The sequence below is a fragment of the Hypanus sabinus genome, chromosome 25 (genome assembly GCF_030144855.1).
Source record: "Hypanus sabinus isolate sHypSab1 chromosome 25, sHypSab1.hap1, whole genome shotgun sequence".
Classification (NCBI taxonomy): Eukaryota; Metazoa; Chordata; class Chondrichthyes; order Myliobatiformes; family Dasyatidae; genus Hypanus; species Hypanus sabinus.
Window position 1 is genome coordinate 49,874,294 of NC_082730.1, and position 24,045 is coordinate 49,898,338.

At 42.3% G+C, this 24,045-nt stretch overlaps 1 protein-coding gene across 1 annotated transcript in view; it reads left to right on the forward strand.

Annotated features, from left to right (window-relative positions):
• The window catches only part of LOC132381225 (signal peptide, CUB and EGF-like domain-containing protein 3), a 339,989-nt gene that overhangs the window by 247,591 nt on the left and 68,353 nt on the right, over positions 1 to 24,045 (forward strand). The window contains exon 8 of the mRNA XM_059950570.1: positions 13,185 to 13,307. Coding sequence (XP_059806553.1) covers positions 13,185 to 13,307 — 123 coding nt within the window. The remainder of the gene's footprint in view (positions 1 to 13,184; positions 13,308 to 24,045) is intronic.

Genomic DNA, 24,045 nt, shown 5'->3' on the forward strand with positions numbered 1-24,045 from the left:
GCAAGGATGTAATGCTGAGGCTTTATAAGGTATTAGTCAAACCAATTGGGAATTAAAGGGTCAACATATGAGAAGCATTTGATTGTTCTAGGCCTGTGTTTGCTGGAGTTTAGAAGAATGAGGGGAGAATCTCATTGAAACTATTTGAATATTGAGAGGCCTAGGTAAACTGGATGTGGAGAAGATGTTTCCTATAGTGGGAGAGTCTAGGACTGGAGAATAGGGGGACGTTCATTCAGAGGAGGAATTTCTTTAGCCAGAGGGTGGTGAATCTGTGGAATTCATTGCCATGGGCGGCTGTGGAGGCCAAGTCATTGTGTATATTTAAATCAGAGGTTGATTGGTTTTCGATTAGACAGGGCAACAAAAGATATGGGGAGAAGGCAGGAAGGAGACTGTGGTTGAGAGGGATAGTGAATCAGTTATGATGGAATGGTGGAAGAGATTGGATGGGCCAAATAGCCTAATTCTTCTCTTATGTGTTGTTGACTTATGGTGAATAGAACGAGCTTCACACCTGCTTAACATTAGCTAACTGTAAATGAGCAGTTATAAATAGGTTACAAAATCAAAACTGTAGCTGACTCTCACTTAAAGCAGGACTGGCTTTTGTGTTTCTCAGTGGTGACTAGTCCTCTGTTCAAGGGGGATGGGAAGATTTGGATTTGCAGAAAGGACCGTGGTCGTGATCCGGAAATCATTGTCTGCAAGAACGGTGGAAATAAGATCAATTAGAAATAAAATAGAGAATTGGTAGAATTTGAAAATTCCAACAAAAAAAAGCAGGTTCAGTATTCCAGTCATGCCTGCTGTATCTGTGGATGGATCATCTTTCTCATTCTTAATCAGTCTCACACGTCCACTCTCTACCTATTTACTAGCAACACTCACAAAATGCTGGGGGAGCTCAGCAGGCCAGGCAGCATCTATGGAAACTAATAAACAGTCGATGTTTCGGGCTGAGACTCTTCATCAGGAATAAGGGAAAAAAGATGAGAAGCCAGAGTAAGAAGATGAGGGGAGGGCAGGAAGGTGGTAGGTGATAAGTGAAACCCGGAGAGGGAGGTGTAAAGTAAAGAGCTGGGAAGTTGATTGGTGAAAGAAATAAAGGGCTAGAGGACGGGAAATCTGATAGGGGAGGGTAGAAGGTCATGGAAGAAGGGGAAGGAGGAGAAGCACCAGAGGGCAGTGGGCAGGCAAAGAGAAAGGAGAGGGAGAGAAACGGGAATTACTGGAAGTTCGAGAAATCGATGTTGGTACCGTCAGGTCGGAGGCTGCCCAGATGGAACACAAGGTGTCACTCCTCCACCCTGGGGGTGCCCTCTTCACAGCAGTAGAGGAGGACGTGGACTGACATGCCCGAATGGGAATGGGTGGCTACCGGGAGATCCCGCCTTTTCAATTGACTACTGGGATTATAGTTACTTTCAGTACCTATTCTTCCATTTCAGTTTTGCTACCGTTTATCCCGGCTGGAAGCTTTCTCATCTCATTAAAATTAGCAAGCCTCTGGGGAAGAAGGATAAGAATAAAGATAGCTTGCTGCAATGACTTGAGGTTTTAGTAAGTCCTGTACAGTTTAGTGCCAAAGGAAGGGTTTACTAAAGTCTTAGTAAACTGATTCTTGGGGTGATTAAAGGATGATTGATAGAACAACTCAGGTATTTGTTAATTACCAAGTATTTGGATGAAGGCATCAGCCTGAGTTTTATTAGGTGTTGCTGGCAGTTCTGCATGGAACTGTTGGCATTTCCTCGGAGTAAATCAGATTTTCTCCTCGCTTGCACACTGGTTGCTTGTCAGTCTTAATCTTTTTCTTTTTTTTTCTAAAATTCTTTTATGTTTCTTTTCCCTGTAAATATGTGCAAGAAAATGACTGTCAAGACAGTGTAGCATATACATACTTTGATAATAAATTTACTTAGAATTTGAATTTTAAATGCTGACCAGTTTGAGAATTCCAGTCAGATATAGAACTTACTATTGAGCTTTGCTAGAAATCTGTTATTCATTCTCCTCTGCTAGTCCCCAGGTGAGTCAGAGAATCGTAAACGTCATACAGGCTCTTCACCTCATCAGTTCCATGTTGACCATCACCACCTGATCACAGTAAACCTGAAGTATTGCTCCCATCGTACACTCACCGATACTGGTGTGTAACACCAGGGTAGCTTAGCTGCTCTCTTCAGGGCCGATTGGTTGTAGCAGAAACAACAGCTTCCAGTCACATTACTGTATTAAGTATTCATGAACTGCTGCTTATCTGTCCAGCAGCAAGGACTATTGGTTAATATCTTGTAACAGGAGCTACTGCGAACTGCCCCGTAATATGGGAACCTTTATTACCCTCTGACAGCAGTTATTGCTAACTGCCCCATAACATGGGAACCTTTACTACCCTCTGACAGCAGTTATTGCTCACTGCCCAGTAACAAGGGAACCTTTATTACTCTCTGACAGTAGCTATTGGAGGATGGAGCAGTTAGTTTTCAAGTAGATAGAGTGTATAGTTAGATGTGAAGGGCAAAATTGCAGTAAGTGGGATGAGTTGAAGTGTAACATGCAGGGAAAATCATAAAGGGTGATTAATACAGGTCTGAAGGTGTCATATTTAAATGCATGCAGTATACAGAATAAGGTAGGTGATCTTTTAGCACAGTTAGAGGTTGGCAGGAATGACATTGTGCATATCACTGAGCTGTGGCTGAAAGAAGATCTTTGTTGGGAGCACATATAAGGAGACACATTGTATTGAAAGGACAGGCAGGTGGGGTTGGTAAAAATTGAAATTAAATCCTTAGAAAGAGGTGACATGGGATTGGAAGATGTAGAATCGTTGTGGGTGGAGGGGAGGAACTGGAAGGGTTAAAAGAATGATGGGAGTTATATACAGGCCTCCAAACAGTAGCCAGGATGGGAGATAGAAAATGAATGTCAAAAGGGCAATGTTACAGTAGTCATGGGGATTTCAATTTGCAGGTAGATTGGAAAAGTCAGGTTGGTGCTGGATCCCATGAGAGGTAACTTGTAGAGTGCCTACGAGATAGCTTTTCAGAGCAGCTTGAGTTTGAGCCCACCTGAAAAGGGGCAATTCTTGGCTGTTGTGCAATTAACAGATTTGATTGATGTGCGTAAGGTAAAGGAACCTTTAGGGGCCAGTGATCATAATATGGTGGAATTCACCCTGCAGTTTGAGAGGGAGAAGCTAAAGCCAGATGTATCAGTATTACAGGAGTAAAGGGAATTGCAGAGGCATGAGAGAGTTGATTGGAAGGGGACACTATCAGGGATGGTGGCAGAACAGCAATAGCTGAAATTTCTGGGAGCAATTTGGAAGGAGCTCAATAGGTACATCCCAAAGAAGAAGAAGTATTCTAACGGGAGGATGAGATAACTGTGGCTAATAAGTTAAGTCAAAGACTGAATAAAAGCAAAAGCGAGGACGTATAATATCAGTTCAGAGGTTCATTTATTATCAAAGCATACAATTCTGAAATTCTTCTTCTCCAGATAACCACGAAAACAAGAAAGAGAAGCGAGGCAGCACAATCATCAACCCCAAATACCCCTCCCTGCACAGAAAAGCGAACAAAAATGGAACAGGCACATCAACCTCCCAAATCCCTCCTCCCGTACGAAAAGCGAACAAAAATGGAACAGGCACATCAACCCCCAAATACCCCTCCTTGCACAAAAAAAATGAGAAAGGTCAGGTGAAAAACACAGAATATAAAAAACTATGATACTGAAAAGAAGTCTATAGTCCATTTCCAAAATGCAGAAAACCTGGGTAACATTCTCCGGGCACAGCTGTAGGCTCTTCCCTCTGCAGCAGCGTAGCAGAGCGATCCTCAGGGTGGAAGACCGTAGTAGTACAGCAGAAACTCGAGAGTGATGGGGCAGAATTGAGTGTGGTTGCTATTTCTGAGAAGGTGCTTGGGAAGCGGAAAAGTCTGAAGGTAGATAATCCACCTGGACCAGTTGGACCACATCCTAGGGTCCTGAAGGAGGTGACAGAGAGACCGTGGAGATATTAGTAGCAATATTTCAAGAATCACTGGACTCTGGAATGGTTCGGTAGGATGGGAAAATTGCGAATGTCATTCCACCCTTTAAGAAGGGAGTGGGGTGGCAGACAAAAAGGAAATTATTAGTCCATTAGCGAAATTTCTGTGGTTGGGAAGATGTTGGGGTCCATCATTACATAGTCGGCAGAGCATCGTCATGGTTTACCGGCACCATTTGGAGAGGATGGGATTTCAGTGCACTTGGTGGCACATGACAACAGGCCAAAGTCGGCATGGTTTCCTGAGGGGGAAATCTTGTCTGACAAATCTGTTGATTTGTTTAAGGATGTAACAGGCAGGATAGATGAAAGAGAGTCTGAGTATGGTGTTTACTTAGATTTTCAGAAGCCCTTTGACAAGGTGCAGCCCATGGGGCAGTTTAACAAGATCAGAGCCCATGGTGTTACAGGAAAGGCACCAACATGGATAGAAGATTGGCTGAGTAGCAGAAGGCAAAGAGTGGGAATAAAGGTGCGTTTTCTGGTTGGTGTTCCACAGGGGTCAGCGTTGGGACCACTTCTTTTCATGATGCATTAATGATTTGGGTGACAGAATTGTTGGCTTAATGGCCAAGTTTGCTGATGAAATGAAGATAGGTAGAGGGGCATGTAGTGTTGAGAAAGCAGGGAGTCTGCAGAAGGACTTAGACAGATTGGGAGAATGGACAAAGAAATGGCAGATGGAATATAGTGTTGGGAAGTGTATGGTCATGCACTTTGGTAGAAGGAATAAAGGCATGAAGTATTTTCTAAATGGGGATAAAAAATTTTAAAAGAGCTGCAAAGGGGCTTGGAAGTCCTCATGCAGTATTCCCTAAAGGGTTAACTTGCAGGTTGAGTTAGTGGTAAGGAAAGCAAATCCAATGTTGGCATTAATTTCAAGAAGACAAGTTGAAGTTCAAGTTTAATTGTCATTCAGTCATACAGGAATACCCATGAATACAGCCAAACAGAACAGCATTATTCTGGAGCCAAGGTACAAAACGCTATACCAACAGTCATACACAGCACATATCAGATATCTGTCAAATACAGTCGCACAAAAAAATATAGTTCAAGATCCTGAGTCCATGAAAGTTGCAGCAGTCTACAGTAAAACACAATATGGCTTGTCTTCTGCCAAGTGAACACCGGGGTCAGCACCAACTCCAGCTTGGACACCATACCACACTGCCCTGGCACTCCGGTGGAGCGCACCGACTCTAATGCCTCTCTCCTGGGAGGCTGTAAGCAGGCAACACCATGGCTTGAGGCCTAGTCCTTGCTACAGCAGATCCACGCCACTCCCCTGCCGTCCACTAAGGCTTGCAGCATTCCACATTAACAATGTCCAAAAGGGTCTTGCCATCACAAGAAAAGCGACTAAGATGATGGCTCGCTGTTAGACTGCTCACTCCCTTCACGTGCCGATGCCTCCAACACGATCCACATCAAATCCGTTTCTCCACCAATGAGCAACTCGCTGATGGGGTAGACCTGCAGTAGTTTACTTTCTTAATGTCCAGCAGGGTCTTGTGTTCATAAAAAAATACGTTTAAAAAAGACAACAGCAAATTTGGTTAGCCCCGTAGAAACTGCTGTGACTGAGTACGCTGCGATCTTACCAGAAGTAAATATAAAAGCAAGCAGGTATTGCTAAAGTTTTATAAGGCATTGATCAGACCGTACTTGCAGTATTGTGAACAATTTTGGACCCCTTATCTAAGAAAAGATGTATGAGGCGCATTTGATGGGTCTGGGTCTGTACTCACTGGAGTTTAGTAGAATGGGGGGGATCTCACTGAAACCTATCGAATATTGGAAGGTCTAAATGGAGTGGATGTGGTGAGGATGTTTCCTGTAGTGAGCGAGTCTGGGATCAGTGGGCCTCAGAATAGAGGGATGTCCATTTAGATGAAGAGAAATTTCTTTAGCCAGAGGGTGGTGAATCAGTAGAATTCACTGCAACAAATGGCCATGGAGGATATATTTAAAGCAGTGCTAAGTTTTTGATTAGTCATGGTGTCAAAGGTTACGGGGGAAAAGACAGGTGAATGGGGTTGAGAGGGATATAAATCAGCCATGGTGGAATGGCAGAGCAGACTTGATGAGCTGTATAGCCGAATTATGCTCCTATGCTGGATGGTCTTATGATCTATTACTTTTGTTCCAGCCCTGTGTTGTTTCAAGAATAATTGGTTGTTTGTCTGCAACAGGGTTTAGCCGCTGCTTTTTAACTTGGGGGAAATTGTTTACTTCCCTTTGGTTACTGTCATGTGACCTGAAGCAGGAGATTCCCAGTTCCTGGAACTTTTTACCTGTTGATCAGACAAATGCCACACAGACCTTGATGGACACTTTGGTGGCATGCAGTCATTGGGTTTACAATTGATTTAATTTACCATCAACATGAGCAATGCTGACACCAAATTCAAGATCAGAAACTAAAGTTTCCCAAACCCTCCGTGTCACCTGTTTTCCATCACCACATCCCAGGTTTCTGAGCTGCGCTGGCCAAAGCAGGTACCCTTGTCTTGGTTACTTTCCCATTGAAGTAAGTGGTTCAAAGTAGTACTTTCTTTTCATCCCCAAAAGAACTTTACATGATGAAGAGGATTGTTGTTGCATTTAATCTGCTGATGTAAATTATGTGTAGACAGCGAGGAGGAAGGTGGCTCCTGGATCCCTTTTGATGACTGGATCGGTGATGGATTTGTTTTAACCCAAGTATTACTTCATGGCATTTATGTAGCAGAGGAGAATAGTCAGGGGTTGTAAAGTCATTCTATCCAGAGGCAGCAGGGTGCAAATCTGCCTCCTCACCCCTGATCCTGCTATTTACTATGCTGTTGCTAGCTACTAAATGATTCCAGGTGTTGATTGCTCTCACAGTACAGAAACAAGCCATAATCATGTCTCTGTGCAGGCTTGGCATAGACCTTCTCACACTGGGCTTTAATTCACCCTGTCCTGTTTACTCCTTTCCTTTCTCGTATTTATTTTGTGTCCTTATAAATTATCCAGTCGTATCTATCTGAACCACTTCTTGAATTAGTTGGTTCCATATTCTTTGAATCATTCTGTCAGTGGTGAAGTTTTTCCTGAATTTCTATTGTATTTATCTGTGTTGGAGTGGCCCATAAAAAGACATATTGGCTTAACAATGCAGAACCTCACCTATTGGACTGTGATTCACTCTCTTTCTGGGTCACATCACACCGCTCCAAAAATTCTGTTATAGATCCATACTTGAGTTTCTGAAGGGATTTGCCCATCAATGGACTGAGAAATGATTACATTCCTTGTGCAATGCTCTTTTCAATTGTTTTCAAAGCAAAAAGGTTGCGGATTTGTGATTTAGGGGGTTCTCCTGAGGCAACCATTCTTCTGTGTATCCCTCTGACTGCCTTTTGATATTCACCTCACAACTATCTTCCCCTTTCTTCCTTTTACGTTTTTACTTTTTAGCTCCTATAAAGTTTCCTTGATGCTTTAGTTTTGGCCATATTTATTTAGCATTATTTTAAAGTTTAAAATTCTGCACTCCTATACGGTTGAAAGCAGAAGGCAGAAGGAATATTTCATATGATATTGCTAGCAGAAGTTGAGGCTCGTTGAATTTGTGCAGCCGAGAGCATTGTTCCTGTTACGATGATACAGTTAGCGAATTCTTCCATTCCGTTTGTTTGAGTCTTGCTCTTGACTCCTACGGTTTTAGAGGGGATAAATTTGAACCTGGATTCCTGATTTGAATTATAATGAGGTTCCAAACAGCTATTCCTTCCGTGGTTATTTCCCCAGAGGAAATAAGGTTTGAATTTCCATTAAGTTGTGTCATTTATAAATACCAGACCAGAGCACCACAACTTATTCCTCCCTTGAACACAGTGAGCAGTGGAGTTGTCATGCAAGACAAATTTCCAAGTGGAATCTGAACTAATTCAATGTAACCAATTCACATAATTTCTGTTCTGACATGCTCATTTTATCTTTTCATTCTAAATCCTTCGTGTGTTTACCAGGTGGTCAGCACCATGCCTGGGCATTATTCTCATTAATAATTCCCGAGTAATCCGGTATCATGCTTCTTCTGTGGCAAATACAGAGAATCTTTTTGCAGCTGCTTTGCTTGGTGCTTTATTTCCTTATACTTGTCGTGCAGTGGCTCTTTACTCAATCAGGTTTGCACTGTTGTACTCATTTATAATGAGTATATAAGTCAGATGTTCCAGGTTTTATTAATCAAAGTACGTTTACCTATATGTCACCATATGCTACCCTGAGATTAATTTCTTGTGAGTGTTCACAGCAGGACAAAGAAATACCACAGAACCAGTAGAAAACTACACACACAGGCTGACAAAAACCAGTGTGCAAAGGAAGACAAACCATGCGATTAGCACTGAGAACGGGAGTTGTAGAGGCTTTGAGCGTGAGTCCATAGGTTGTGGCATCAGTTCATTGTTGATCCACACTGGTCCAGGAGCCCGATGGCTGAAGAGTAATAACTGTCCCTGAACCTGGTGGTGTGAGGCGGTAAGGCTCCTGTACCTCTTCCGCAATGGCAGCAGCGAGAAGAGGGCATGGCCTGGGTGCTGATGGATGTGGCCTCTTGTGGCAGTGATCCTTGCCAATGTGGTCAGTGATGGAGAGAACTTTTCGTGTGATGGAGTGGACTGTATCATCTACTCTATGTTCACACCCTAGACTTTCTGTCAGCCGTACTGGACTACAATCCCCTCAGTCTTTTTACATAAGTTACTCAGCTCATTATGCTGTGTTATTTAGGCTGGAAATCAGAAGTGAGAGGATTTTAAGAAGGAAAGACCTGAGCTGCCACAAGCTTTAAACATCCAGAAAAAAATTACTTTGAAGAACAAATGTCACGGTGAGACTTGATCACAGCAAAATCATACCTTGCACAAAGAAAGAAAGGTTGTATAGGTGAAAGGTCAATAATGCCAGCCTTATAATGTCACTGCAGGAATTCCTCAGGGCAGTATCTGAGCCCACCACCTTAATCTGCTTTATCAATGGCCCTCCTTTTATCATTAAATCAAAAGTGGGGATGATTGCACAATGTTAAATTCCATTTACAACTCCTTAACTGGATCAGCCACATAAATGCTGTGGCTACAGGAGCAGTTAGAGGCTGGGATCACGTGACCTGCCGTTAATCCCAAAGCTTTGCACCATGTATGAGACAAACATCAGGATTGCAGTGAATTACTCTCTGTTTGGCTGGATGAGTCCAAATCCAGCAGCATATCAGAAGCTCAATACCTTCCATGACCAAGCAATCTGCTTGATTGCTACCTCATCCACCAGCCAAAGCATTCAGTCAGTGCGTCCTATCTACAAAGCACATCACTCATCCTGGCGACGCCAACAGCTTTGCCAACAAGCACATGGGAGCTCTACTACCAACAGGCTTCATTCCAGGGTACGCAGTACCTTGACTTGGAAATGCAATATCTTTTCATGCCCTCATCGGTGCTAGGTTTTTAGAGCTCTCAAGGTAACATTATCTCATCACCAAAAGAACAGCTTGCTGCTCACGAAAGCAACTAACCTCTCTTTTCTCAAGGACATTCATGGATGGGTAAAGAATGCTGGCCTTACCAGTGACACCAAGATCTTCAGAATCAATTTAAAATAGTAAAAGTTAGAGAAGAGGCAGAACTACATGAACGTTGTCTGAGAACCGTAAACATTACTGAGAATAATGTTCACAAAAGGAAATGATGAAAACTAATATCTAATGTTAATTGCAGGACGGTGAGAGCAGAGACACCAGATGTGAGCTCTGTGAGACCTAATCAAGGAAAGCAAAGACTAGTATCTAATTAGTAGCATTTTACATACTTTTAATGTTTAACGCATGATAAAATTGATCTACATAAATTATTTCAGTTTAAGATGATGCTGGTGATGACTTGCTGGCAACAAGCAACTCTACTCACTACTGTATAAATCACACTTTTTCTGGACAACAATCACTGCAAACAATAGCCTTTTGGGGTTGAACTTTTGAAAGGCCTGTATGACCTGGCCTTTATGCGGTGTTAACTGAAGTTTCAGAGGTGCAGGACGGCTGTGGTGTGGTATGTACGGGTTGAATCGAGTTGGTGGGGCCCAGGCCCGAGAGCTAGGGAAGAGCCAAGGTGTTGGCCCGTCTGAGTTGAGGAAGAGTCGGGGTGGCTCGAGAGTGAGGTATAAGCCGATGTTTGACCGATTTACAACAAATTGGAAAGGCTGGGTACAGGCTGAATAGAGGCGGCAACACCCAGGCCCAAGAGCAAGGAATGTGGCGGTTTAGCACAGGCCCATCTTGAAAAGGTCAGGTTGTCCTCGTCGGGAGGTGAGGGACGGGCTGGTGTTCAGTTCACTGCTCACCAAGGTTTACTCATCTCTGCGCTGAACTGAGGCTATGGCCTGCTAACGGGCTCCTGGACAGACGCCAATAATGACTGGCTTCGTGGCTGTGAACTCACTTTAGTGAACTTTAGCTCCGAATGCTATTTGTTGACTTTTTATCATTTGCACAATTTGTTCTTTTTTTGCACATAAGGTGGTTGGCAGTCTTTTTTAATAGGTTCTGTTGGGTCTTCTTTTGTGTGGCTGCCTATAAGGAGAAAAATCTCAAGGTTGTATATACTAAGCACACTTTGATAATAAATGTACTTAGAACTTTAAACTTTAACACTGGGGAATTTTCTTCTCGCTCTCTCTCTCTCCCTCCTCTCCCCCCCACCTCTTCGGGTTAATTGGGGCACATCAGGACCAGTAAATTTTGTCCCTATTAAGTGGCTGCCTCTATTATCCAAAGTTTCATGGAAATAGTTAAAAAGGTATAAAAAGGGCAAACTACTGTTTAACTGAGTAACAAATGATGTATTTAAATGAAATGCAGAACAAATTAGAACATTACCAATATTACTACAGTACTGTGAAAATGTTCCTATTAATTATCGATGGAGGAATTCATTCAGTATATGTGTTCTTTTGATTGACTGTAAATGATCAAAATCAGTACAGACATCTCATGCAGATCATAAAGTGCTTTGGACAATTGCATTCTTCAGTTTCATGTAACATTCAAGATGATTGTGGATAACTTCAAATCCTTCATAATTCCTAACTTGCAGAAGTAGTGAAATCAGTTCATTTTCACTCCCCGCATTTCTAGCATTTCCAAACCTGAATGTCTGAAATTGCAGTGAAATTGAGAGAGGGAGACGGAGAGGGAGAGAGATAGAGAGAGAATTATTCACCCCTTGGAAGTTTTCATGTTTTATTGATTTACAAACTTCAATCACAATATATTTAATTTGGGTTTTTTGAACACTGATAAACAGGAAAAGAATTTTTCATGTCGAAGTGAAAACAGATTTCTACAATGTGATCTAAATTAATTACAAATATAAAACACAAAATAATTGATTGCACAAGTATTCAGTCCCATCAATTCAGTATTTAGTAGATGCACCTTTGGCAGCAATTCCAGCCTTGAGTCTGTGTGGATAGGTCTCTACCAGCTTTGCACATCTGGACACTGCAATTTTCACCCTTTCTTTACAAAACTGTTTAAGTTCTGTCAGATTGCATGGGGATCATGAGTGAACAGCCATTTTCACTTTTAGCCACGAATTTTCAATTGGATTGAGGTCGAGACTCTGACTTGACCACTCCGGGACATTAACGTTGTTGTTTTTAAGCCATTCCTGTGTAGCTGGCTTTATTCTTGGGGTCATTGTCTTGCTGGAAAACAGATCTTCTCCCAAGTCACAATTCTCTTGCAGAATGCATCAGGTTTTCCTCCAGGATTTCCCTGCATTTTGCTGCATTCATTTTACCCTCTACCTTCACAAGCCTTCCAGGGCCTACTGCAGTGAAACATCCCACAGCAAGATGCAGCCACCACTGTGCTTCCCAGTAGGGGTGTTGTGTTTTTGATGATCTGCAGTGTTTGGCTTACACCAAACATAATATTTAGTCTGATGGCGAAAAGCTCAATTTTGGTTTCATCAGACTATAGAATCTTCTTACAGATGACTTCAGATTCTCCCACCCGCCTTCTGGCATACTCTAGCCAAGATTTCATGTGAATTTCTTTCAACAGTGGCTTTCTCTTTGCCCCTCTCCCATAAAGCTGTAACTGGTGAAACACCTGAGTGAGAAACAGTTGTTTATGTGCAGTCTCTCATCTCAGCCACTAAAGCTTGTAACTCCACCGGAGATGTCGTAGGTCTCAATGGTGGCCTCCCTCGCTGGTCCCCTTCTTACACGCTCACTCAGTTTTTGAGGACAGCCTGCTCTAGGCAGATGTACAGCTGTGTTATATTCTTTCCATTCCATTTGTGTGGAATGAGCTTCCTGTAGAAGCAGTAGAGGCCAGTTCAGTTGTGTCATTTAAGGTAAAATTGGATAGGTATATGGACAGGAAAGGAGTGGAGGGTTATGGGCTGAGTGCGGGTAGGTGGGACTAGGTGAGATTAAGGGTTCGGCACGGACTAGGAGGGCCGAGACGGCCTGTTTCCGTGCTGTGATTGTTATATGGTTATATGGTGTTTGACTTAACTGTACTCCTGGGGATATTCAGTGACTTGGAAATTTTCTTGTATCCAGCTCCTGGCTTGTGCTTTTCAATAACCTTTTTGCAGAGTTGCTTGGAGTGTTCTTTTGACTTGATGATGTAGTTTTTGCCAGGATACTGACTCACCAGCAGTTGGACCTTCCCCATGTATAGACATATTTTTACTACAATCAGTTGAAACACCTTGACTGCACACTGTGATCTCTATTTAACTAGTTATGTGACTTCTAAAACCAATTGGCTGCACCAGTGTCATATTAAAGGGGGTGAACACTTGCGTAATTAATTATTTTGTGCTTTATATTTGTAATTAATTTAGATTACTTTCTGGGGATCTGCTTTCACATTGACATGAGTCTTTTTCTCTTGATCAATGTCAAAAAAGCCAAATTAAATCCACTGTGATTCAATGTTGTAGAACAATCAGATGTGAAATTTCCAAAGGGGGGGTGAATACATTTTATAGTGGGGGGGGTGTGACATGCTTTTCACTCTGTACCTTTTCTTCCTCTTTCTCTGCACCGTGCCACTCTCTTCCCTCAGATATTGATGAGTGTCGCCTACACAACGGTGGATGTGACCACGTCTGCAGGAACACTATTGGAAGCTTTGAGTGCAGTTGCAAAAAGGGCTACAAACTGCTGACGAATGAGAGGACTTGTCAAGGTGAGTCAGATTTCTGTGCTATTTGTTTTAACCTATATGATGTGCTTCCACTGCAATCTCAGCTTTAATCTAATGTTTGAGATGGGATTTTGCTGCTTGTGAGTTGCACAGTAACAGGTGGGAGTTCTGAAATTATACATTTCCCTTTGCTACATAAAAATATCTGCTCCTTTTTCAGCAACATCAGCAAAATAATCAAGAAAGATGTATTTGTTGCTTCTGTTATGGTGATTGTACCTTCTGATCTCTGCACAGTGTTATCTGATGTCCTTTAAAACCGAGCAGATTAGACTTTAGATGAAGTTAAAGGATAAAAGTGTTTCTGGTTGGAACATGAGCCGTGGCGAATGAATCGTCTGTAAATATCTTGAAACTCTTTGGGAGTGCAGAGTTTGTTTGTAAGGGAGGGCAGGTACAAACTGGGTCATTTGATTTAGATTGGAAGGTTTTTTTCTTGATGGCTCATTTCAAATGTTTATAAAGAGTCAGATCTCAGCTTCAGGCTAATTAACAATTTAAAATCTACTGGACGTTCGTGCACCGTCAAATATACAGTAACATTTCACAAGAGATGAAAATTCCATCTACCCAAGTTATCTGAGGATTTGGTCCTGTGAGAATGTAGTCACTTTGACCTGTGGGCAGTGTCAACCCTGGGAAAGAGATGCTAGAGTAGAGGGAGAACGACAATTTCCACTAGTCACTGGGGGCCTCTGATGGCGGAACCTGGGTATTGCAGGATTAATGTTAGGACGCTCGTTCACGGTCAGCCTGCGCTCCCAACTGACTTGTAATAACTGCACACTTGCCTTAGGCAACCTGTCTAGACCGGTACGATTTGCAGGGGAGAGCTGGTCCGACCTTCATTATGTGGCCCCGCTTTTTACCCCTGCAGTATGGGAGGGGGAAAGGGGCTTGTTTTGCTGGTATATTCTGTTCTGTCGAGCACAGTGGGCGTTATGTTGGCTCCAGAAGGCATGGCAGCACTTGCAGGCTGCCCCAGGATGTCCTTGGGTGTGCTGGCCATTAGTGCAAACATTCTCTGTATGTTTCCAAGTACATGTGATAAATAAACCTGAATCTGATTATAAGGAGTGGAGGTGTTGGTGGGGAGGAGGGGTGAGTGGGAGGGTAAAAAAGCAAGGAAATGGCTGACAGCTGCTGAAACTATACCTTCTAATCCAGTTAAATCAGAACCATCAAAGAGAGGATGAGTCAGATATTCAAAAGCTATTAAAAAATTCTAAAACTGTTTTAAGGAAAATTCTCAAAGCACTTAAAAGCACTCAAGCAGTTTAATTAATTTTTATAAAACCTGTCTTACTCCCTCATAACTATACCTCACCATTGAAGTGAGTGGAGGGGCATCCCTGGGGGCAGATCTAACCAAGCTCATCTTTGTTTAAGGGTAGGTGATGTAGATTCTCCCAGTGATGAGGCTAAGCAGCACACAGGCCCAGCAGGTCAAGCAGCACCTATGGGGGGGGGGGGGGGGGGGGGAATAAACAATCGCCGTCTTGGGCTGAGACCCTCTTCGGGTAATTTTGTGGGATCTCCTATAAAAGCTTCCAAAAGGGTTTTCAAATTAATAAACGCAAGAAATCCAAGAAATTTAAAAGCCTCTGTGAGCTAATCTGTCACAGCAGTTTGTGTCCATTGAAGTGAATGGGAAAGCATTCCCAGTATGAGGTGCAAGGTGTTGAAATAAATTACTGTGGCATGAGTGTTGGGGAACTCCACAATTTGCATGAGGAATCCTGCAGCAGAATGCAGTTGGCTGAACAGCAGCTGATCACAACTTCGGGACTTGTGTTTTCATATACTTATTTGCCAGAGTCCTGATGTTCCTGACACTATACAAGGAAATGTCACTGTTTCCTGCCATTGCCGTTCATAGTTCGTTTAACTTGAAACCCCAACCGTAGCTATGTTGACTCCTGATCTAGTATTGCAGAGAAAGAGTTACTCAGGTTCAGGATCATTACTACATTGCTAAGTTGGTATTTTATTCCAATTAGATTTATTTATTGCTTGATCCCAGTAATTCCTTTCAGCTTCTAAAACAAAACCTCATTGCTTTATGTGAGGCCACACTAATAACATGACAGCACTGGGGAGGCTGCAGAAACGATTTACCAGGATGTTGCCTGGGATAAACATTTTAGTTCTGAGAAAACTGAATTGTTTTTCTTGGAGCCATGGATACTGAGGGTGGGGGGTGTTACCTGTTAAAGGGATACAGACTTATGAGAGGCATAGATAGGGAGGGTAATGACTTGTCTAAAACCAGAGGGCATAGGGTTTGAGATGATCTGAGGAGGGATTTTTTTTCACTCAGAGGAGGTAGCAATCTGGAATGTACTGCCTGGGAAGGTGGTGGTGTTTGAAATGTATCTGGATGAGCATTTGACATGCCAATGAAAGGGCCCAAATGCTGGCATATTAGATGGGTACTTGATATCTGTCATGGACAGGGTGGATCAAAGGGATTGCTTCTGTTCCTTGTTACCATGACTCTCATCAATAAAGGCAGTGGGACTGTAAGCCCAGGTGTTAGGGAAAATGTGAGGACATTACTACAGGATCGATTCTTAATCTCCTCCAGATTGAAGATGGTGAAGGAAAGGGGAATAGAGGATTTAGGTGAAAGATGAATCAAGAATTGGACAATGGAGTTGTAGAGAATGATGGAATTTTTAGAAGCATTGAGGGGCAAAAGAATTTAGGAGAGAAATGATTTGTGGACATAAGGTACTGAAGCAAGTTTATGGAGAGGGGAATAGTGAAATTCTTTTTGGTGACTGGAGGTACCAACAATTGCAGCCTATGACTGAAATTGTACTGTTGACTGAACTTGTGATACCCTCAGTCTCAGGAGTGAAATTGGTTTTGTTCCAAGAGAGGGGTACTGGCCTGCAAAGGGTATTTATACAGTAACAGTTAATCTTATCGTATCATACCCTTCAGAGTGCTTATCAAACATGCCACTGCCAAGATCTCTACAGGCTTGCAGTCACGTATACACAGAAGCCTTTTGGGGTGAAGCCAGTGTCAGTGAGGGGTGGCCAGATGTTATCAGCCAGCCATGCTCTTGATGTGTTAAATGATTTAGAACAGTGTTTTCATTAGTCACAGAAACAAGAAATCAGGAGCGTGTCAGATAAATGTTAGAGGTGAGTAGAGGCCAGGTTTGATGCAGGCTCTTTTAAAGGTTTTACATTCTCCCTGCAGAATAGTAATAAAGAAATCGACTGTGAAGTCCTGATGAAGAGTCTCGGCCTGAAACGTCGACTGTTTCCTCTTTTCCGTTGATGATTTCCTCCAGCATTTTGTGTGTGTTGCTTTGGATTTCCAGCATCTGCAGATTTTCCTATATTTGGATATCAACTGTGAAATAAGTTTCTGAACCTGCCTCAGTCTAGCTTAATTCTGTCCCTTCTAAATCTTGTAAGTGTCTTTATCCTTCTGATCCTTTCACTGTATCCCTGACCATTCCCCTTCTGATTTGCTCCCTCTGTCCCATTGACTCTACTTTCTATCATTTCTGATTATATGTGTCTGTCCATTCTGATACCCCTACTATGCCCTTGCTATCTCTTCCTCTACTCTTCTGGTTCTACCTCCTTTGACTGTATTCATTTCAATCATCTGGTGAGACCTCACCTTGAGTTTTGTGAACATTTTTGGGCCCCTCATCTTAGAAAAGATGTGTTGGCATTGGAGAGGGTCCGGAGGAGGTTCACAAGGATGATTCTGGGAATGAAAGGGTTATCATACGAGGAAAATTTGATGGCTCTGGGTCTGTACTCGCTGGAATTCAGAAGGGTGAGGGGGGATCTCATTGAAACCTTTCGAATGTTGAAAGGCCTAGACAGAGTAGATGTGGAAAGGATGTTTCCCATGGTGGGAGAGTCTAGGACAAAAGGGTACAGCCTCAGGATAGAGGGGCGCCCTTTCAAAACAGAGATGTGGAGAAATTTCTTTAACCAAATGGTGGTGAATTTGTGGAATTTGTTGCCACATGCAGCTGTGGAGGCCAGGTCATCGTGTGTATTTAAGGCAAAGATTGACAGGTTCTTGATTGGACATGGCATCAAAGATTATGGGGAGAAGGCTGGGAACCGGGATTGAGCAGGAGAAAAGAAAGGATCAGCCATGATTGAATGGTGGAGCAGACTCAATGGACCAAATGGCCTCATTCTGCTCCCATGTCTTATAGTCTTATGGTTTTATCTGTAAATGAATCAACCCATGCTTACATGCAGTGAAATGTAAAGAAAATATTCAGACATGGGGTCATAACCAGAGAAATGCATTAATGCTAAAAAAGAGACAAGAGAGATAATCTGATCACCTGCCCTTGATTTTCAATGACATCAATTTCACAGAATCCCCACCATCAACATCCTGAGGTCAACTCCTACCAGAAACCACATGAGTAGGTTGACTCAGCTTCTTCTTTGATCCCTCCTTTCTTACCCACCCAACTCCCCTTCAGCTGGTCTCATCTTTCACCTGCTAGCTTGTACTCTCCCCCCCCCACCCCACAGTAACATATTCTGCCTTCTTTTCTCTTCCAGTCCCAGTGAAGTGTCTCGGCTCAAAACATTAACTGTTTATTTCCTTCCATGGATGCTGCCTGATTTGCGGAGGTCTTCCAGCATCTTGTGCGTGTTGTTAAGAAATCCGCTCCATTTTGCAGGATGAGCATAGCTTCAACAATCTCAAGAAGCTTAACATCATCCAGGAGCAAAAAGACATTTGATTGGAACCATATCAAATACGTTAAGCAGCCAGTCCCTTCAACACTTGTGCATGTGGCTATAGTGGCCTCCTTATTCAAAACACACTACCCAGACGACTCAAACATTATTTCTCAAGCTCACACTTACGCTACCAGAAACGACAACCCCCACCTGCGTGTTCCACTCCAAGTCACACAGCATTCTGATTTGGAGATTTATACACTGCCTGTTCTTCTTCAAAGTCGAGTTTGTTGTCATATGCATGAGCACGTATAAAATTAGGTCAAAGAAAATTTTACTCATAGCATCAGGTGCACAGCATTCACAAGAAAAAAATTACAGAATTTTTACAGAAAGAACTCAATTAGAACAATTGCAGTGCACAGTGGCCACAGTGTTGCTGTACTGAGATAGTAATTAGGGTAGTGTGGGTTGATTCAAGAAGTGGCTGTACTTGAACCTGGCAGTGTGGGATGTCAGACTTCCTGTGCGAAGATTGCTTGGCCTGGATGGTGGGTATCTTTGATGAAAGATGATGACTTCTGAAGGCAGAGTCACCTGTAGATAGTACTGATGGTGGAGAGGGGTGTGCCTGTGCTGTACTGCACGGAATCCGCTACCCTGTTATATTCCTGTCTGTTCAAATTGCCCGTGATGTAACCAGTCACAATACTTTCATTACTGAATCCAAATTCTGCAACTCCCCCCACAAGTACCTTCTCCATAAGGATGCAGGGGTTCAAGAAGATAGCTCATCACCACCTTTCAAAAGTGTGTATGTAGAGACATACAGCGCAAAACGGATCATTTGATTTTCGATGTGCACACTGGCCGGTGAGCACCAACTGTATAAATCCTATCTTTCAGCTCTTGGCCCATTACCTTCAATGCCTAGGTGATTAAAATGCTCATCCAAATATCTGTTAAATGTTATTAGTGAACCTCACGTTCTCTGCAATGGTCACTCCTCCCTCTATCTGTTAGATGTTATTAGTGAACCTCGGTGAGAGCTGATTTCACTCGTTCTTCGCAATGGTCACTCCTCCCTCTCTCTCTGTCTCTGGTGCTGAGGCTATGAAGACGGCCCGGCTGCTGTGCTCCGTGCCCGCTAATATGATGAACTGATAAGTGAGGCTTTGGGCCTGCTCCGGGATGCTCCAGGTTCAGATCTGAGGGTTCCGTTTGGTTTGGAATGTTATTGTTTGCATGATTTGTGCTTATTTTTCTTTCTCTTGCATATCCGATAATGACCTTTTATTTTTGTTTTCTTTCTTTGATTGTTTTCTTGGGGTTTCTTGTTTTGTAGCTGCCTGTGAGCAGGCATATCTCAAGGTTGTATAATTTATACATTCTTTGATAATAAATGTACCTTGAATTTTTGAATCTTTGAATCATTCTCTTCATCTGTATATTCCAGATGCCTACCCCTCTCTGGGTGAAAAAATTCTCCCTCAAATCCTTCTAACACAAAATCTGTCATCTTGTTTTATTCATCTCTGATAAGAGGAAAAGACTCCTACTTTACTCTGTCTATATAAGTCATGTCTCCTCTTAACTTCCTCCACTTTAGTGATGGCTCTCTAGTCTCTTCTAATAACTAAAGCATTTTGTCCCAGGCTCATCTGCACCTTGTCCAGCACTCTTTCCTAGAGTCACTTTAGGGATAGGCAATAAATTCGGTCCTTGTCAGTGACAGTGAAAGACTGGAAAATGTACAAATGTTGGAACTTTTTCTGTCCTATTCTCTCTATGTTAGACTTTTTTTAACCACCATTCATTTCTGCTGTCTTCCATTTTATAACCACAAGATTCCACCTCACGTGGGTATTCTTGAAACAACTCTAGCAGCAGCAGAGATCTCCTTCATTTCTGTTCTTCCTTTCTGACTTTAGGATGTGTCCCTTCACATTTTTTTCACACACTGCTACCATCTCCAGGACTATTCTCTGAATTTCAGAGAAAAGGGTTCATATTCCATGAGATTCAAGACTCTAATATTTTTCAGTATTTAATGATGTGCTTTTGTTATAAAAGAGGTCGTTCACAAATCACGTGGATAATGGCATCCGGGTGCTTCACTAACCTGGTATATTTCTGCTGCCATTTTGATACCTTAGAAAGCTTGTCCATCTTGTATCCTTTGACGTCTCTGATCTAAATTCAAACCCCCAGGTCAAAGCCTACATCTGTGTTCCAATTCAGCGTTTTTGATCACTGTTAGTCTGTTTGCCGAGCAGCACAGTGTCTTTCATTTAGCATTTATTCTGCACTAACTAGCTGAAATGTGGAACCGGAATAGGAATTGGCTTTGCGGCAGAAGTGGGAAGCCTGTGCATGTGTGCTCGGGTCTCAGGCACATATTGTAGGCTGACACGCCAGACCAGCACGCTGTCTTCCAGGTGGTGCCACAGAGCGAACTTCCAACACTGCTCCTTTGTATGACTCAATCGTTCAACGGGCAATGATGAAACATTGCTCTTGCGGTACTGGGGTGAGTTCTGACCACCCTTTCTTTAAACCAGTAGCATATTAGGGCAGCACAAAACTGTGCCTCAAACAGATTCACTACAATTATACTGGAAATGAGAAGCTATAATTAAGAAAAAGTTGTTCCACGGGGTAGGCCAAAGCAGACATAATAAAGGTTTTCAAACTTCTGTGGTTTCCAGAGGGTGCTCAGAGATTCACAGTTGGTGAATTAGTGTGAGCTAGACAGACTCATAATACTCCTATTAGAAGAACAAAGAGTGAAGTCAAAATAAAATCATCTCTTGTTATTGCAATGGGAATATTTTGTTAAACGTGGCTGTTTAAGCAATTAAACTATGTCTTTAAAACAGAATTGCACAAGATATTTGAAAAGAAAATATAAAACAATGAAAATATAAAGGAAGGATTTTGAGGAAGAAGTTGCTCATGTTGAAGAGTTGGCTGCAATAAAGACACAAACGAGGTCTGAGCTTCATTCTGGGTGCAATTCGGCTCCTGGTCCTTTTTATCTGGGTTTAAATCCCACGGTGATAATGCCAACAGCTGGATAGTTCCAAAAGCAAATCACATCTCAAATTAGCTTTTTAATCAGTGCCATTCCAAAACTCACAATTTCCCATAATTTGTAATAATTGCATTTTTTTCGGGCCCCATATGCAGAACTAGAACTTGGAGGTGTAACAAACTATCATGCAAAATGCAGCCATTACTGGATCAGGAATAAACTGGGTTCCAAAAGGTGCAGCAGTGGAAACATTTCACTAGGACTTGAGGGGCTGATTATTACTTTACCTGCCAGGGTACAAAAGACTGAAATAAGACTCAGTCCCATCTTTTTCTCCTTTCCAACCTGTCTATAGAATCTTCATTAGCAGCACCAGACAAGCATGGAGTCTGCATTCCTTCATGGCTGATTATATCACATACACTTCTTACCTCAAGCCCAACAGTTCTTGAAATAATAATGCACTTCCCTTGAAGAAGTGCAGATTAATTTCAACTGTGCTTTCCACTTCTTCACTCAGTGTCAGAAATTCTCTGTCCCAGACAGCTGTGGAGTGTGATCATTTAGAAATATTGGAAGTGGAGGTTGGTAAATTTTTGAAGGCTGTGTGAAATCTGGCAGAAAGGAGGAGTTGAGGCCTGGGGTAAATCAGTTATGATCTTAGTGAATGGTAAGGGCAGGCCTGGGAGAGCAAGTGGCCTGTTGCTGCTCCTGTTTTCCTCTTGTTTATTCTGTGAAGTTGAGAATTCCCCTCCCCCACCAGCCACAGTCAGGAAATTAGATTAAATTTTACACTGCCAGCTAGCTAGATTTTTCCTTGTATAGTTTAGAAACGTTTGTGTTTAGAAGTATTCTATGAACCCATGAACATTACCACACTATTTTGCACTCCTTTTGCCCCTGAAAAAATTTCTGATTGTAACTTTCTTTTATGTGTTGCTCTGTATTGATGCTGCAAAACAACAAATAACATGACATTTGTCAGTGGTAACAAAGCTGAAGGTGAAGGAGAACCATGAGATAAAAAGAGGCATGATAATGCACTCTGACGCAGTTGCCATGATATTGTGACAGTTAGATAAACTTGGCAACATGCATTTTGTTCAAGACGCCACCCCTTTCAAAACAAGGGAGTGCTGCCCTTAGATAAATGAAAGCTGTGGCAGCCCTGCCAGTAAACAGCAGTGCAGAGGAATGTGACCGCAGACAAGACAACGAGGGACTGTGATGCCTTGTTTGGAGTTGGGTTTGTCAGTGGGTCATCATTCTCACCTAAGTTTAACCTTAATGTAATCTCTTTCTGTTGCAATAGAGGCAAGATCTCTTGAGGATTACACTATGATAAAATATTGTGGGTTCATTGTGCATTCAAGCTGGTAAATTAGGTCTGACTACATAAACAATTCAAGCCTCAACAAAGAGCCTTCATCAGAAACATTGGCAGGGAAGAACATCTCAGTGTACTAATTAAATAGCCATTTGTGCCAGACTCTCTTGCTTAAAATCTACTGATCAGCTCAGATTCAGACCATTTTGATTCACCCATCGATACTTTGATGTGGTCTGTATGAAATTGACTAAGCTGGGCTGTTTACATTAAAGTTGTTTTATTTTGTGTGGCCCAACGTAGAATTCAGACAGAAAAGTTTGATACGAAGCATTATGGCATGACACAAACGTTAATATAGTGGTAGCAAAACAATCTCAAAAGTATCTTCACACAATCTTCAGGCTCTGGACGTGTAACTAGAAGCTTTTGCGTGTTTAATGAACCATTGATAGGGGCTGGAGCAGAGTCTTTCCTGCTGCCGAGCGCGTGAGGTTTAGAAGCTGAGAAAGGGCAGCCTTCGCATGAAGAAAGATTGCATTTTGATTGACTCAGCTTCTTTCCAGCATCCATGAGCACAAAGCTCATCCCTTCACCAGTACGGTTTCCACGCAGTTGATGGCAGAAATGGGTGTACTAATGCTGTCTCTGGATTTCAGTTCAGCACTGAACATTGTTGTCTCACAGAGCTTGGTGCACAAACCCCTAATCATCTAACTACACCGCTGTGAATTCCTAACCAACAGACCTCAGATAGTCAGGATGCATAACTATTCCTCCCTCCCCCTCATCCTCATTGGATGTGCCACAACAGCCTTACATCATGGCCACCTCTGCTGTCGTGCTTTGGTTGCATCAACCATTGCCTCTGTACTGAACAAGCCTGGATACATGCAGGGGAACATTGTGGCACATCTAAATTGGGACTAACAGTGGAGTCGTGGCTGTTGGTAAAATAAGAGAAAGGGGATAACTTCTCGATGCTAAAGAATATATATATATATATATATTTTGTGGCTAATTTAGAGCAGGGTTCCCCTGCTGTCGTGCTTTGGTTGCATCAACCATTGCCTCTGTACTGAACAAGCCTGGATACATGCAGGGGAACATTGTGGCACATCTAAATTGGGTCTAACAGTGGAGTCGTGGCTGTTGGTAAAATAAGAGAAAGGGGATAACTTCTCGATGCTAAAGAATATATATATATATATATATATTTTGTGGCTAATTTAGAGCAGGGTTCCCCCAACTTGGGTTCTATGAACTACTCAGTTAATGTTAAGGGTCCATGGCATAAAAAAGGTTGGGAACTCCTGAATTAGAGTTTAAAACCTACAAAGGAAATAGAGTGCTGGATTGCTTCGCATTTATAAGGAGTTAAATTATCTGTTGTATCATATTAAATGCTTGCCATCACACAGAGCAGTAAAGCACCACACAGGCCCATTCCACACTCTCCCAGCCTCAAGTTAATTAATTGTGTTCATGTTGCAAATACTCATTTTGGGGGATTTATGGGCTTCAGAGAGAAACATGCATTATCTCAAACTGTAATCAAACCAGCATGTATTTCTCAGTTCTCTGACTCTGCTTTGTCTACTGATATAGCTGAGATATAGATTCTGTATCTCATAAAAACACCAAACGTTAACTCTACGACTCAGTTTACAT